Here is a 17106-nt window from a genome sequence, read left to right as displayed (position 1 = left end):
GTATTTATACAAAGTCATAATTTAAATTGCTTTCAACCTTCATTCATCGGTTCAACCAACATTACTCGCTCTTATTACCAACTTGTATTGATTTAACTAAGCGTTTAATACTTCCTATCAGGTCTCAAGGCAAGATTTGGCAAAATACAATTTCAGCAAATCCAATTTTGCCAGGGAACAAAAATAGATTAAATAAACTAAATAAGTCTTCTTCCCATTAAATAAATCAGAAAAGTCTGTCTTGTAACCAGTCCTCTTCAAACAAGTAAAGTCTGCCCATTTTGTGCCGTAGATTTTGTGTCTATGCCTAGTATTTAAACAAAATCATAATTTAAACGACTTCTTTCCTTCATTCACTTTGGAAATTTGGAATTGCAGCAAATCGAATTTTGCCAGGGAACAAAAATAGATCAATTAAACTAAATAAGTCTTCTTCCCATTAAATAAATTAAAAAAGTCTGTCTTGTAACCAGTCCTTTTCAAACAAGTAAAGTCTGCCCATTTTGTGCCGTCGATTTTGTGTTAATGCCTAGTATTTATACAAAATCATAATTTAAAGGACTTCATTCCTTCATTCACTTTGGAAATTTGGAATTGCAGCACATCAAATTTTGCCTGGGAAGAAAAGTAGATTAAATAAATTTAATAAGTCTTACTACTTCCCATTAAATAAATTAAATACGTCTTACTTGTTCCCACTCCTTTACAAAAAAAGTAGTTTAAAACGAGGTCCCTTCACTCAACCTTTAACCCTATTTATTCACCTTCTAGGCTAAGTGTTAAAGGCTAAGTGTTAAAGGCTAAGTGTTAAAGGCTAAGTGTTAGAGGCTAAGTGCCAGAGGCTAGGCGCCAGAGGCGAGTTTTTGTGGGCTGAAGTTTTAGTGGGGTTAGTGTGAATACAATCCAAAAGAATACAACAGAATACAATACAATAGAATATAATACATAGATTAAATTCAATAGCTCTTACTACTTCCCATTAAATAAATTAAATACGTCTTACTTGTTCCCAATCCTTTTCAAAAAAGTAGTTTAAAACGAGGGCCCTTCACTCAACCTTTAACCTCAACCCCGCACGTCACATTGTGTTGTATCTGTGAATGTTGGTTGTGGCCAAATGATAGTTTTCTTTCATTCGTTTAGGTTCCACGGTGTTTGTTGGCTATGTTTTCCACTGTCAGAAGGATGAAAATACAAAGTACAACGCTTGGACGTGGGCGAAGACGTCACCGGTGAGTCCTTCCTTCCTATTTATTTACCTTCTAGATGCTAGAGGCTAAGTGTTAGAGGCTAAGTGTTAGAGGCTAAGTGTTAAACACAATACGAACAACACAACGATACTGCACTGAACAACACGATACCGCACTGAGAAACACGATACCGCACTGAACAACACGATACCGCACTGAACAACACCATGCCGCACTGAACACCATGCCACACTGAACAACACCATCCCGCACTGAACAACACCATGCCGCACTAAACAACACCATGCCGCACTGAACAACACCATGCCTCACTGAACGACACCATGCCGCACTGAAAGACACCATGCCGCACTGAACGACACCATGCCGCACTGAAAGACACCATCCCGCACTGAACACCATGCCGCACTGAACAACACCATCCTGCACTGAACAACACCATCCCGCACTGAACAACACCATGCCGCACTGAACAACATTATGCCGCACTGAACATTATGCCGCACTGAACAACACCATGCCGCACTGAACAACACCATGCCGCACTGAACAACATTATGCCGCACTGAACAACACCATGCCGCACTGAACAACACCATGCCGCACTGAACAACACCATGCCGCACTGAACAACATTATGCCGCACTGAACAACACCATGCCGCACTGAACAACACCATCCTGCACTGAACAACACCATTCCGCATTGAACACCATGCCGCACTGAACAACACCATCCCGCACTGAACAACACCATCCCGCACTGAACAACACCATGCCGCACTGAACAACATTATGCCGCACTGAACAACATTATGCCGCACTGAACAACACCATGCCGCACTGAACAACACCATGCCGCACTGAACAACACCATGCCGCACTGAACAACATTATAACGCACTGAACAACACCATCCCGCACTGAACAACACCATGCCGCACTAAACAACATTATGCCGCACTGAACAACATTATGCCGAAATGAACAACACCATGCCGCACTGAACAACACCATGCCGCACTGAACAACACCATCCTGCACTGAACAACACCATCCCGCACTGAACAACACCATGCCGCACTGAACAACACCATGCCGCACTGAACAACACCATGCCGCAATGAACAACACCATCCCGCACTGAACAACATTATGCCGCACTGAACAACATTATGCCGCACTGAACAACACCATGCCGCACTGAACAACACCATGCCGCACTGAACAACACCATCCTGCACTGAACAACACCATCCCGCACTGAACAAAACTATGCCGCACTGAACAACATTATGGCGCACTGAACAACATTATGCCGCACTGAACAACACCATGCCGCACTGAACAACACCATGCCGCACTGAACAACACCATGCCGCAATGAACAACACCATCCCGCACTGAACAACACCATGCCGCACTGAGCAACACCATGCCGCACTGAACAACACCATCCTGCACTGAACAACACCATGCCGCACTGAACAACACCATTCCGCACTGAACAACACCATGCCGCACTGAACAACATTACGCTGCACTGAACAACACCATGCCGCACTGAACAACACCATGCCGCACTGAACAACACCATGCCGCATTGAACAACACCATGCCGCATTGAACAACACCATGCCGCACTGAACAACACCATCCTGCACTGAACAACACCATGCCGCATTGAACAACACCATGCCGCACTGAACAACACCATCCTGCACTGAACAACACCATCCCGCACTGAACAACACCATCCCGCATTGAACAACACCATCCTGCACTGAACAACACCATGCCGCACTGAACAACACCATGCCGCACTGAACAACACCATTCCGCACTGAACAACACCATGCCGCACTGAACAACACCATCCTGCACTGAACAACACCATCCCGCACTGAACAACACCATGCCGCATTGAACAACACCATCCTGCACTGAACAACACCATCCTGCACTGAACAACACCATGCCGCACTGAACAACACCATGCCGCACTGAACAACACCATGCCGCACTGAACAACACCATGCCGCACTGAACAACATTATGCCGCACTGAACAACATTATGTCGCACTGAACAACACCATGCCGCACTGAACAACACCATGCCGCACTGAACAACATTATGCTGCACTGAAAAACACCATGCCGCACTGAACAACACCATCCCGCACTGAACAACACCATGCCGCATTGAACAACACCATGCCGCACTGAACAACACCATGCTGCACTGAACAACATTATGCTGCACTGAACAACACGATCCTGCATTGAACAACACCATGCCGCACTGAACAACACCATCCTGCACTGAACAACACCATCCTGCACTGAACAACACCACCCCGCACTGAACAACACGACCCCGCATTGAACACCATCCCGCACTGAACAACACCATGCCGCACTGAACAACACCATTCCGCACTGAACAACACCATGCCGCACTGAACAACACCATGCTGCACTGAACAACACCATGCCGCACTGAACAACACCATGCCGCACTGAACAACATTATGCCGCACTGAACAACACCATGCCGCACTGAACAACACCATCCCGCACTGAACAACACCATGCCGCATTGAACAACACCATGCCGCACTGAACAACACCATCCTGCACTGAACAACACCATCCCGCACTAAACAACACCATGCCGCACTGAACAACATTATGGCGCACTGGACAACATTATGCCGCACTGAACAACACCATGCCGCACTGAACAACACCATGCCGCACTGAACAACACCATGCCGCACTGAACAACACCATGCCGCACTGAACAACATTATGCCGCACTGAACAACACCATGCCGCACTGAACAACACCATGCCGCACTGAACAACACGATCCCGCATTGAACAACACCATCCTGCACTGAACAACACCATGCCGCACTGAACAACACCATGCCGCACTGAACAACACCATTCCGCACTGAACAACACCATGCCGCACTGAACGACACCATCCTGCACTGAACAACACCATCCCGCACTGAACAACACCATGCCGCATTAAACAACACCATGCCGCACTGAACAACACCATCCTGCACTGAACAACACCATGCCGCACTGAACAACACCATGCCGCACTGAACAACACCATGCCGCACTGAACAACATTATGCCGCACTGAACAACATTATGCCGAACTAAACAACATTATGTCGCACTGAACAACACCATGCCGCACTGAACAACACCATGCTGCACTGAACAACATTATGCCGCACTGAACAACACGATCCCGCATTGAACAACACCATCCCGCAGTGAACATCACCATGCCGCATTGAACAACACCATGCCGCACTGAACAACACCATGCTGCACTGAACAACATTATGCTGCACTGAACACGATCCTGCATTGAACAACACCATGCCGCACTGAACAACACCATCCTGCACTGAATAACACCATGCCGCACTGAACAACACCATGCCGCACTGAACAACATTATGCCGCACTGAAAAACACCATGCCGCACTGAACAACACCATCCCGCACTGAACAACACCATGCCGCATTGAACAACACCATGCCGCACTGAACAACACCATGCTGCACTGAACAACATTATGCTGCACTGAACAACACGATCCTGCATTGAACAACACCATGCCGCACTGAACAACACCATCCTGCACTGAACAACACCATCCTGCACTGAACAACACCACCCCGCACTGAACAACACGATCCCGCATTGAACAACACCATCCCGCACTGAACAACACCATGCCGCACTGAACAACACCATTCCGCACTGAACAACACCATGCCGCACTGAACAACACCATGCCGCACTGAACAACACCATGCCGCACTGAACAACATTATGCCGCACTGAACAACACCATGCCGCACTGAACAACACCATCCCGCACTGAACAACACCATGCCGCATTGAACAACACCATGCCGCACTGAACAACACCATCCTGCACTGAACAACACCATCCCGCACTAAACAACACCATGCCGCACTGAACAACATTATGGCGCACTGGACAACATTATGCCGCACTGAACAACACCATGCCGCACTGAACAACACCATGCCGCACTGAACAACACCATGCCGCACTGAACAACACCATGCCGCACTGAACAACATTATGCCGCACTGAACAACACCATGCCGCACTGAACAACACCATGCCGCACTGAACAACACGATCCCGCATTGAACAACACCATCCTGCACTGAACAACACCATGCCGCACTGAACAACACCATGCCGCACTGAACAACACCATCCTGCACTGAACAACACCATGCCGCACTGAACAACACCATGCCGCATTGAACAACACCATGCCGCACTGAACAACACCATCCTGCACTGAACAACACCATGCCGCACTGAACAACACCATGCCGCACTGAACAACACCATGCCGCACTGAACAACATTATGCCGCACTGAACAACATTATGCCGCACTAAACAACATTATGTCGCACTGAACAACACCATGCCGCACTGAACAACACCATGCTGCACTGAACAACATTATGCCGCACTGAACAACACGATCCCGCATTGAACAACACCATCCCGCAGTGAACAACACCATGCCGCATTGAACAACACCATGCCGCACTGAACAACACCATGCTGCACTGAACAACATTATGCTGCACTGAACAACACGATCCTGCATTGAACAACACCATGCCGCACTGAACAACACCATCCTGCACTGAACAACACCTTTCCACACTGAACAACACCATGCCGCACTGAACAACATTATGCCGCACTGAACAACACCATGCCGCACTGAACAACACCATGCCGCACTGAACAACACCATGCCGCAATGAACAACACCATCCCGCACTGAACAACACCATGCCGCATTGAACAACACCATGCCGCACTGAACAACACCATCCCGCACTGAACAACACCACCCCGCACTGAACAACACGATCCCGCATTGAACAACACCATCCCGGACTGAACAACACCATGCCGCACTGAACAACACCATTCCGCACTGAACAACACCATGCCGCACTGAACAACACCATGCCGCACTGAACAACACCATGCCGCACTGAACAACACCATGCCGCACTGAACAACATTATGCCGCACTGAACAACACCATGCCGCACTGAACAACACCATCCCGCACTGAACAACACCATGCCGCATTGAACAACACCGTGCCGCACTGAACAACACCATCCTGCACTGAACAACACCATCCCGCACTGAACAACACCATGCCGCACTGAACAACATTATGGCGCACTGAACAACATTATGCCGCACTGAACAACACCATGCCGCACTGAACAACACCATGCCGCACTGAACAACACCATGCCGCACTGAACAACATTATGCCGCACTGAACAACATTATGCCGCACTGAACAACACCATGCCGCACTGAACAACACCATGCCGCACTGAACAACACCATGCCGCACTGAACAACACGACGTCGCACTGAACAACACGACGCCGCACAGAACAACACGACGCCGCACAGAATAACACAATACCGCACAGAACAACACAATACCGCACAAACAGTTTTAGATAATATTACGTCGCAGTCATGTGACGCGGACATGACGTCAATAGGCGGAACTCACGGCAAAATTATAATCCGTGGGCGTGGCTTGCAACAGGAAGTAGGAAAGCGGCAGTTCTGGCAAACAAGACACAGCTGTTAGTAACACGATGACTAACAAGGCAAATATTTTTGTTTTCAGCTTGCAACTTGACCGTCTAGAGCGTACAAGGTAATTACAACTGTTTTTTTTTAGCCCTGAAAAGCAAGGGAGTGTGGCGTTTGGGAGGAATGTCGAACTCGGCGTCTGCTTCCAGCCACAGACGCCAAATTTCGACGATTATTTCGACTGGTCAACGGTTGTAAATTATTGCGTTGACTAAAAACTTTATTTAACTCTACTCTTAACTTTGCCGTTTCAGATATGCGGGTATTACACCGCGGAAATGACGTCAATAGGCTGAACTCTCGCCAAAATTCAAATCTGTGGGCGCAATGGCCTTGAGCGAGACACCGGATACAAACACGACGATTATCAACAGAAATATCTTTATTTTCCGCTTGCAAGTGGACCGTCTAGAGCGTACACGGTAAGTACAACTCATTGTGTTTAAAAAGATTTACGTTTGTGTAGTTTGCGTTGCGTTGTATCTGTGAATGTTGGTTGAGGCTAAATGTTAATGTTTAATTTCATTCCTTTAGGTTCCACGGTGTTTGTTGGCTGTATGTTTTCCACTGCAAGAAGAGGCTCGTATCATTGACCAGCAGGAGCTACAATGGTGAGTACCCCTTTCGTCTTCCATTTATGTTAAACACTTCCTATTTCATGTCTAACAGTACTCGATTTAACAAATAACCATAAATAAATACAGTGTGGGCAGTCACGTTAACATATGTGATTATCCTGCCTAATATGTTTATCACAAATATGTCACTAATCACTAATATGTTTATTTGTTTATCACAACACCTTTGGACCTTCAGCAATCGATTATTTACCTTCATCTACATAGAGACAGAACGATGGTGTCTTAAACATCTCATTCATTTCACCAAATAACTTCACGCAGGTGGATAACGGCCGTCTCGGTCACGCTATGTTGCGTGATGCAGTTTTGAAGAACCAAATGCATTTATTCAATGAATAAGTCAAGCTAGTTCTATGTTTATGATGTTGTAAGTTACGGTACCGATTGAAGTTGAGTTCGAAGCCAGTGGAAAACAGCGCTGCGTTTGTGCTCTCCAGGTACAAATGTTGTGATCTCTGACTGACGACCGGGCGAGACTCGAGTAAGAGATGTCCAAACGAGCTCCGGCAGGGCGGGCCAAGGCGGAGCGAACGGACGCCCTTCAGGCCGCCAATGACGAGCTGAGAACCAAACTGATGGACGTCCAGTTAGAACTTCAGCAGGAGAAGAACAAGGTGAAAACCTCAACAGACAGACACTGCCTGCCTCCCTGCCTGCCTCCCTGCCTGCCTCCCTCCCTCCCAGTTTTCCCGATGTAGATTAGACATGCGTGTGCCATGACTGTGTCAGCCTACATCAACAAATGCACCGAGGACGTCAGCACCACTAAGAATATCATCACCCGGGGCAACCAACGACCCTGGATGACTGAGGAGGTACGTCAAACGCTACGAGCGCGGAACTCTGCCTTCAAGTCTGGCGACAAGGAGACACTGAGGACAGCGAGAGCCAACTTGAACCGTGCCATCAGGATAGCGAAGCGAGACCGCAGTCGAAAATTTCAGGATCGTTTCCACGACGTCAAAAACATCAGGAGTATGTGGCAAGGCATACGGGCGATTACAGACTACAACTCACCCTCCCCCCCCCCGGTGGGTGTAGTTGATGCTGACTTTCTAAATGGTCTAAATAACTTCTTTGGGAGGTTCGAGGCACTAAACGGCACTCCAGCAGTTAAAACTGTCCCCCATCAGGAAGAGGAGGTACTCTGCCTTGACTCCGCCGATGTGTTGAAGACCCTGAGGAGAGTCAACCCCTGTAAGGCCCCTGGCCCCGACAACATTCCTGGGCGTGTGTTCAGGGAATGTGCAAGTCATCTGGCTGGGGTCATCACAGACATTTTTAACACCTCGCTGGGCCAAGCCACAGTGCCGGCGTGCTTTAAGACTGCCTCCATCATTCCGGTGCCGAAGAAACCTCAAATCACCTCATTTAATGATTACCGGCCTGTTGCACTGACTCCGGTTATGATGAAGTGCTTCGAAAGGCTGCTTAAAGGTCACATCGTTTCCAGACTCCCCCTATTATTTGACCCGTTCCAGTTTGCCGACCGGCAAAACCGCTCCACTCAGGACGCCATCTCCTCCGTTCTTCACCTGAGCCTGGCTCACCTGGAGGAGAAGAACACCCATGTGCGGAGGCTGTTCCTGGACTTCAGCTCAGCGTTTAACACCATCATCCCACAGCATCTGGTAGGAAAATTGGAACACCTGGGCTTCAACACCCCCCTTCGCAACTGGCTGCTAGACTTCCTCACCAACAGACCTCAGTCAGTCCGGGTCGGACAGAACACCTCTGATGTCATCACCCTCAGCACAGGCTCCCTTCAGGGCTGCGTCCTGAGCCCCCTGCTGTGCACCCTGATGACACACGACTGCGTCCTCAGGTTCACCACCAATCACATCGTGAAGTCAGCAGACGACACAACGGTGGTGGGGCTCATCAGAGACAACAACGACCTGGACTACAGAGAGGAGGTGGAGCAGCTGGTGGGCTGGTGCAGAGAAAACAGCCTGATCCTGAATGAGGAGAAGATGAAGGAGATCATCGTCGACTTCAGGAAAAAACAGCCTCACCACGCTCCACTGATCATCAACAGCTCAGCTGTGGAGGTGGTCAGCACCACCAAATTCCTGGGGGTCCACATCACAGAAGACCTCACCTGGACTATGAACACTACGGCACTGGTCAAGAGGGCACAGAAGCGCTTGTACTTCCTGCGGAGGATGAGGAGAGCCCACCTGCCCCCACCCATCATGAGGACGTTCTACAGGAGCACCATAGAGAGCATTCTGACAAGCTGTCTCTCTGTGTGGTGTGGAGGCTGCACCGCCTCCGATTGGAAGAACGTGAGGAGAGTGGTGAGGACAGCAGAGAGGATCATAGGGGCTCCTCTTCCCTCCATTCAGGACATTTCATCTCAGCGCTGCATGTCCCGTGCCCGTAACATCATCAATGACCCATCACACCCCCACCATGGACTGTTCTCCCTGCTGCCCTCTGGGAAGAGGTTTGCAGCATCCGCTGCAGGTCCACCAGGTTCTGCAACAGCTTTTTCCCTGCTGTCATCAGACTGTTGAACACTAGAACTGTTGAGCTCTAAACTGAACTCTGCATCACACATTCACAGAACTGTACTTTATGACACTACGGACCTCTATCTTGCACTATCTCGCACTACCAACTTTACTGAACTTGTATAAACCCTTTAAATAGAAGTTTAATACATGGTTTAGCATTCCTCTGCACACTCTTGAATACTGTTTTGCCTACTTGCACTATTGCATAATTATCACTGCTGCACTTTATACTTATTTTTAATATATATATATATATATATATATAGTATATATGTATATATATATATTTTCATAGGATATGTTACTTCTATTCAACTGCAATATCACTACTTTGTTGTAAGACGTATGCAACGGAATTTCGTTTTGTATGCACCATGTGCAGACAAGATGACAATAAAGTTTGTCTAAGTCTAAGTCATGTCAGGTCAGCTGTCTGGAGAGAGAGAGAAGTCAGGACCTGCGGGCGGAGCACCACCGTGCCACCGCCGCCATGACGGAACTCAAAAGCAAACTCCATGAGGAGAAGCAGAAAGAGTTAGCCATTACCAGGGAGACATTACTGCGGCAGCATGAAATGGAGCTGATGAGAGTGATCAAAATCAAAGATGGAGAGATCCAGCGACTGAATGCCTTGGTCCTCAGCCTGAGGGACGGCTCCATGGACAAGGTGATCCGCTCTATCCGTGTCTGACTATCCGCACGCCACGTCGGGCTTCGATGCGGCCGCTACCGTATTGTGTAGCTTGTCCCCAGTAAGCGTCGCGGCGCTCCGTTGCGGTCTCAACGGCCTGGTGTGGCGCAATGTCTGCTCAGGTGAGGAGGGGGGGCGCTTTGCTGGCGGAGGTGGAGGAGACGCGGCGGTGTCGGGAGACCGAGCGGTGTCGCCTCCACCAGGAGCGCGGAAGAAGCCCTGGCAGCGGCCCAGCAGGCCTGGCAGTCCCGAGCGGCCGAGCTCCGATCGGCTCATCACCAGCATCGGGAGGAGCTGAGCCGAACCAAGAGAGACTGCGAGAGGGAGATCCGCCGACTGGTAGGACTGATCAGATGCGCGGTGCGTGGCTATGTTCCCAATTTCGTTGTATACCTGCAGTGCAATGACACCTAAGGCATTCTATTCTATTCTATTTCACAAGAAGAAAATGTCCGGTTGCTCGCTTCGCTTTTGTCACAGCAAAGGTGTTCTAGTCGATTCAAGAAAAAAATTGGCCGGTTGCTCTCTTTGTTTTTGTCACAATTCTGGCAAATGAGTTTGCCCGCCTGCCTGAGCGCTCCCCGTTTGTACATCCAGACGGATGAGATCAAGCTGAAAGACAGAGCGGTTAGTGTTTTGGATGAAGCCCTGGGGCCGGCCACGTCCACCGCCTTCAGCTGCAGACTCAGGCTGCCGAGCAGCAGATCGCTGCCCTGAGGGATTCCCAAAGGGCGGGCCTAAACTACCCTGGAAGTGGGGTCAACGCCGCTACTAGCAATCCTCTTCATTGCGTAAGCCACCTCATCACACACTTGCAGTACGCATGACTTAGTTCGTTGCTGGAGGAAGGTAGCACAAAAACAGTTTTGAACTTTGAACGAGTGCTTGTGTGTGTGTGTTGCGGGGCGTTTTCAGTCTCAGGAGGATCGGGACACGCGACGGTTTCATCTGAAAATCGCTGAGCTCAGCGCAGTCATCAGGAAACTGGAGGATCGAAACGCCCTGCTTTCTGAAGAGCGCAATGAACTGGTAATTTATTGACGGCACGCTTGAAGGTTTGCGCTACGTTTGATGCGCGCCATCCAGCGAGGCACCCATTGCGCTTGCTTATTAGTTGAGCGGCGCAGCGAGTCGCCTTGAAAACAAAGTGCGCTTTGTCACCCAGGAGAACGAGGAGATGGCAAGCTTGGTAAGTTGACGCGGACAACGGCGGCGTGCCAACAGAGTCCACTGCATTTGTGTATCATAGAGAAGGCCTAGTTCGCTCAATGACCTGGACCGCGGTTGCGGCCAGCAGGACGGTGAAATGGAGTTCCTTCAAGTTGTGGAGCAGCGGCACATCATCGACGACTTGTCCAAGGTCTTCAGGCAGGCGACTCGGTGCACGTACGGCAGCGCCGCGCTCGCTCGCTGTCGCCAGGAAACCTTTTCCGTCCAAAGCTTGGCCGGCGGCCGCCATCCAAAAAATTGGCCCCTTAAATTCCGACCTTTCAAGCAGGAGCATTGTGCGCACGCGTTTGAACACGCTTTAGACTTGTTTTGCCGTTTTCAGCAGCTCAAAGCTCCCGTTTTGTCAGCGCCTTTGCCACTCGCTGTGCGCTGAAAACGACGGACTTGCCCGGCTGCTCAGCCCGTCAACCATGAGCCGCGAGCGCGACGTCATTGTCCGTAGGCAGCTAGTGGCAAAATGCACCCTGTTAGAGTTGCGCTCGCTCCAACTTATTTTGCAAGAACCACACGGGAGACAAGTAAGTTCTTTTGGACACCTGCAGGTGGAGAGTCCATCCGTTGTACGAATGAAGTCTGACTCTCGGCTCCTGCACGAGCATTTTAATTAAGAGAAACAGGGTGGGTGTAAGAGTGGATTGAATAGAGGAAGCCCTTGACCTCTAGTCAAAACATAGCAAGGGGTGTTTTACGACTTTGTGTAGGAAGGGATAAGCGATAGGGATAAATAAGGGATAAATAATATTATTTATTACAGGTCGCAGTCAAAGTCAAAGCAACACAATGATACGATAAAGATAATCTGGAAAACCCTGACACACCCTGTAGTTGTCACTTTTGGAAAAGACGAGCGTCCCTCCAATCATCGCCGGTGACGTGTTTTTCAGGCTCTGGAGACAGGAGCTCATGTCAGAAATGTCATTGTGAGTCGCGTTTGTTTCTGCGCCGGAGCCGTTCGTTCCCTTTGCATCCAAAGAATCTCAAAGGCGGATTATTTGTGTCGACAGGAGAGAGATTTGCTGCTGCGATACCGACGTCGAGAATCTCTGAGGAGGAACAAAGCGTGAGGTCCTGCAAGGTGAGTCTGTTTGTTTGCGGCTGCTTGGTGTTGCGCAAGATGAAATGGCCTTTTTCTCGCTATCGTTCCTCTCGTCGATTCATCGTGAGGTGTCGCTTCAGTTTGTTCAGAGAGATGTTTGCTTCCGCGCCCGCAGGTCATCGAAACATTTTACGGCTACGACGAAGACGTGTTGGTGGACTCGGACGGATCGTCCTTGTCTTTTCACACCGACAGAACCCCCGACACGGAACCCGAAGAGGTAGCCCGCCATTTCTGCCAGCGTATTGGCACCAAACATTCCTCTTCAGCCTGGAATCGGACTCGTCTTTGCGTCGCGGGTGCTTTGTCGCCGGTCTGACTGATTCTGGTACTAGTGCTGTGTTGCATTGGTGTGTGCATGAAGAGGCGGAGCTTCGCTACCGCCAGCTGACGCAAGAATATCAAGCGCTGCAACGAGCCTACGCTCTGCTAGCCCAGACCAGCGAAAGGGGACTACGACGCCGAGAAGGAGATCAAGGTGGCGCCCCTTCCCGCAACCCCCGGCCGGGTCGCAGCCTCCCCGTTCTCACCCAGCCTCGGGTGTTCTCTGGTCTGAAAGGAGGAGGAGGAGCCTCCCTCCTCCTCCTTTCAGACCAGAGAAAAGCTGATGGTAGAAATGGGTCACTATCAAAGCAGAGTAGCAGATCTGGAGTCAGCGCTGAAGCAACAAGGACAGGTAAGCTCATCAATGAGCACACCTTTTTCTCAGACAAAATAGCTACATTCTTCAGTCACTCATCCGTCTGGCATTACTGGACCAACCCCCCCCCCCCCCCCCCCCCCCCCCCCCCCGAACGTGGCTGGGAAAATGCGGAGAAAAGCAAATGTCATTTTCCAGTCAACCAAAGAATTTGTGGATGAAAATGACACAACATTCCAAAGCTGTCCACGCGTTTGTCTCTTCTAGAATGTCAAGTGTGTGGAGGAGAAGCAGCTGCTGCGTCAGAGCAATCAGCAGTTGGCCGAAAAGGTGACGGAAAGAAAGGCGCTGGGCGGAGTCGCTTGGCGTCACACCTGTCGGGAAGCCCCGCAGATGAGGTCTGACTGTCTTTTCAGGTCAGGCGGATGGAGGCGGAAGAAGCGCGTCTGAAAGAGCACATCCAGGATATCCGAGACCAAAACGAACTGCTTGAGTTCCGCATCCTGGAGCTGGAGGTGGGAAGACTCGCACAAGCGTGTTGAGGCCAGAGATGTGACGGACGGACGGACGGACGGACGGACGGATGCATGCCTCTGCCTTTCAGGAGAGGGAGTGGCGCTCCCCCGTCTTGAAGTTTCTGCAAGTCCGTTTCCCAGACGGCCTCAGCCCTTTGCAGATCTACTGCGAGGCCGAGGGCGTGAGCGTACGTAAGGCGTCCCTCGCAACCCTAACCTTAACCCGAGGTCCCAGAACACCTTACATTGCTCCTTGCGCCTTTCCCCCGGACATCGTCATCAGTGATCTGATGAAGAAGCTGGACATCCTGGGCTATAACGCCGTAAGTGTATGTCGAACTCCTTATGTTCGCACTCCACGAGACTCGGCGGCTCAAATGTGACTTTTGGAAGGCTTTGCGCTGAAAGAAGCTTGTTGACGCTGTGCCTTTGGGCTCTTGCAGAATCTCACCAACGAGGAGCAGGTGGTCGTGATTCACGCCAGGACCCTTCTCACCCTAGCCGAGAAGGTAACGCGCACGTCCACGCACGCTCTCGCATTCTGCTTATGTGACAGCAGCCTTTCCTCAGTGGTTAGAATACATCAAAGTGACCAAGTCAGCACTTCAACAGAAGATGTTGGACATTGAAAGTGAGAAGGTAGACAGACACGCGACATCAGCCAAGGGGAACTCCGGCAATGTGCCCCAACAATTCTGACCTTGAGCTGTGCTAGGATATGTTCTGCAAGCAGAAGGGCTACCTGGATGAAGAGTTGGACTTCAGGAAGTGTTCCATGGACCAGGCTCATAAGGTAAGCCGCCCTCAAATCTCCCGCCGGACCACTGATGGACGAGGATTGCGGCCCAGAGGATCCTGGAGCTGGAGGCCATGTTGTACGAGGCGCTACCGCAGCGGGACTGCCCCGCCACGGACGGCGAAAAAGCCAGCCACGCTGGCGTGAATGACGTGCTGACGGCGGATCAGAGAGAAGAGCTTAGGAGCGCCGTGGACCAATGGAAGCGAGCCCTGATGTGCGAGTTGAGGGAGCGCGACGCTTGCATCCTCCAAGAGAGAATGGATCTGCTGCACAGCGCGCAACAGGTAAGGGCCCAAAGCCAGCCCGGCACTTACTTGCACGCTTACTGGCTTTTGAATGCCACTTTCCATTTGTCCGTCCTAGAGGAACAAAGAGCTGAAAGAATTCATCGAAGCTCAGAAGAGACAAATCAAACAATTGGAGGAGAAGTTTCTGTTTCTCTTTCTATTCTTCTCCTTGGCCTTCATTCTGTGGCCCTAACACCAGCTGGTGAGTGAGCTCCAGCGGCACCGCACTCGACACCTCCGATACACTGCCAGCCGGTCTCAGACGTTGGCAGACGCTCCGATGCCAACGTATACCCCCCGCCACGGTGACAGAGGCACCGCGTCACACCGGCGCTCATCCAATCAGAAGGCAGGAAAAGCAAATTCACATGCAGGGCACTTTTGAACCAGAAGAGAGCGCCACAAAAAACGGTTGTTGCCCCAAACGCGCACTAAAAAGGGTCAGAATAACAAGAGTCCCACTGGCCAGCCGGGGCCACCCGTCCAGCTGTTTCTTCAGGGGGGAAAAAAATTGGAGTCACCGGTGAGTACATTTTGCATTTAGCTCTGCTTTTCTGCTTCTGTCTTCAAGTGTGTGGCATCCTGCGATCAAAGAGTCAGCCAACCCCAAAGCGGTTGACCTCAACGTCCCACCACCATGCCTACCAGAGCAGGTGACGTGATGCTTTGGACATCCTTCCGTCTCAGATGCCCAAAAGTACTCTTTGCCACATCTGCGGCAATACGGTGTCTTTTCAAAGGTGCAAATAAATCCAGCGTGGGCGGAACACGCACGTCTTCGGTTTTTCCCGCTTTGTTTGTGTGACAGCTGTTGTGAAAATTTTATACAAATAAAGTTGTATAGTACAGGTTTGGCCAAGCCGCAACTCCCGAACCGCATGCGGCTCTTTTATGTTCATATCAACATTTGTGTGTGTGTGTGTGTGGGGGGGGGGGGGGTTGTGCGTGTTGGCTTCACTTGAGTTCAATTTGGTATTTTGGTCAAAAGCGCATGTGGTGAAATTCCACAAAGTAGGATGGGCAAACACATTTCTTTAAACTATGAGTGTCAATTGGGCTCTCGAAATGGCAGGGAAAAGATGCACAGCAAAACGAAAATACGTAGATGAACACAGGACGTTTTAATCAGAGTGGGAAAGTTTCTATTTTTTGTTGAACGTGATGGCAAACCATTCTGCCTGATATGTCAGACCTCAGCGCATTTCAAAGATTCAAATCTTCAGCGCCATGCACTTCAGCTCACTCCATGCTAACATTGATCAGGCGTCGAACCCGCATCATCATGCTTAAGAGGTGGCCATGCTAACCAGTGCGCCATTATGTCAACGCATAATAACTAAGTCTACTGGTCAAAACAGCGGTTACTATATGACGTCGCTACGTCGTGGTCACGTGACGCAGACAAGACGTCAATGGACGTGGGCAGAGTTAACTTGTTTAAAAGGGAGTAGGCAGAAGAAATATTTAATTTATTTAAATCTATTTTGAGTGCACACCATTATGCCAATGCATAACAACTGTAAATCTACTAAACAAAACAGCGGTTGCTATATGACATCTGCCACTTCGTGGTCACGTGACATACGTGACGTCGATGGGCGTAACTTTCGCCGGAATTCAAATCCGCGGGGAGAGTTAACTTGTTTAAAAGAGAGTGGGCAGAAGAATTATTTAATTTATTTAAATCTATTTGGTGTGTGCGCCATTATGTCAATGCATAACAACTGTAAGTCTACTAAACAAAAC

The 17106-nt window shown here is 49.9% G+C and overlaps 1 protein-coding gene and 1 long non-coding RNA gene across 2 annotated transcripts; both read left to right on the top strand.

Moving 5' to 3' along the window:
* The first annotated feature begins 12537 nt into the window (after positions 1 to 12537).
* Positions 12538 to 13322, top strand: LOC148378453 (uncharacterized). Its single transcript, XR_015855870.1, has 3 exons — positions 12538 to 12943; positions 13028 to 13098; positions 13235 to 13322. It is a non-coding gene; the product is annotated as an uncharacterized LOC148378453 (long non-coding RNA).
* Positions 13323 to 13681: 359 nt separating this feature from the next.
* LOC148378452 (janus kinase and microtubule-interacting protein 3-like) lies at positions 13682 to 14657 on the top strand. Its single transcript, XM_088367892.1, has 4 exons — positions 13682 to 13795; positions 14027 to 14089; positions 14176 to 14274; positions 14364 to 14657. Exons 1-4 carry the CDS (start codon positions 13727 to 13729, stop codon positions 14655 to 14657), a joined length of 525 nt encoding a protein of 174 aa, XP_088224018.1. The 5' UTR covers positions 13682 to 13726.
* Positions 14658 to 17106: the final 2449 nt, after the last annotated feature.

The sequence above is a fragment of the Syngnathus floridae genome, unplaced genomic scaffold, assembly GCF_059516105.1.
Source record: "Syngnathus floridae isolate MCC-2025c unplaced genomic scaffold, RoL_Sflo_1.0 HiC_scaffold_44, whole genome shotgun sequence".
Lineage (NCBI taxonomy): Eukaryota > Metazoa > Chordata > Actinopteri > Syngnathiformes > Syngnathidae > Syngnathus > Syngnathus floridae.
This window is presented reverse-complemented; position numbering and strand designations above follow the sequence as displayed.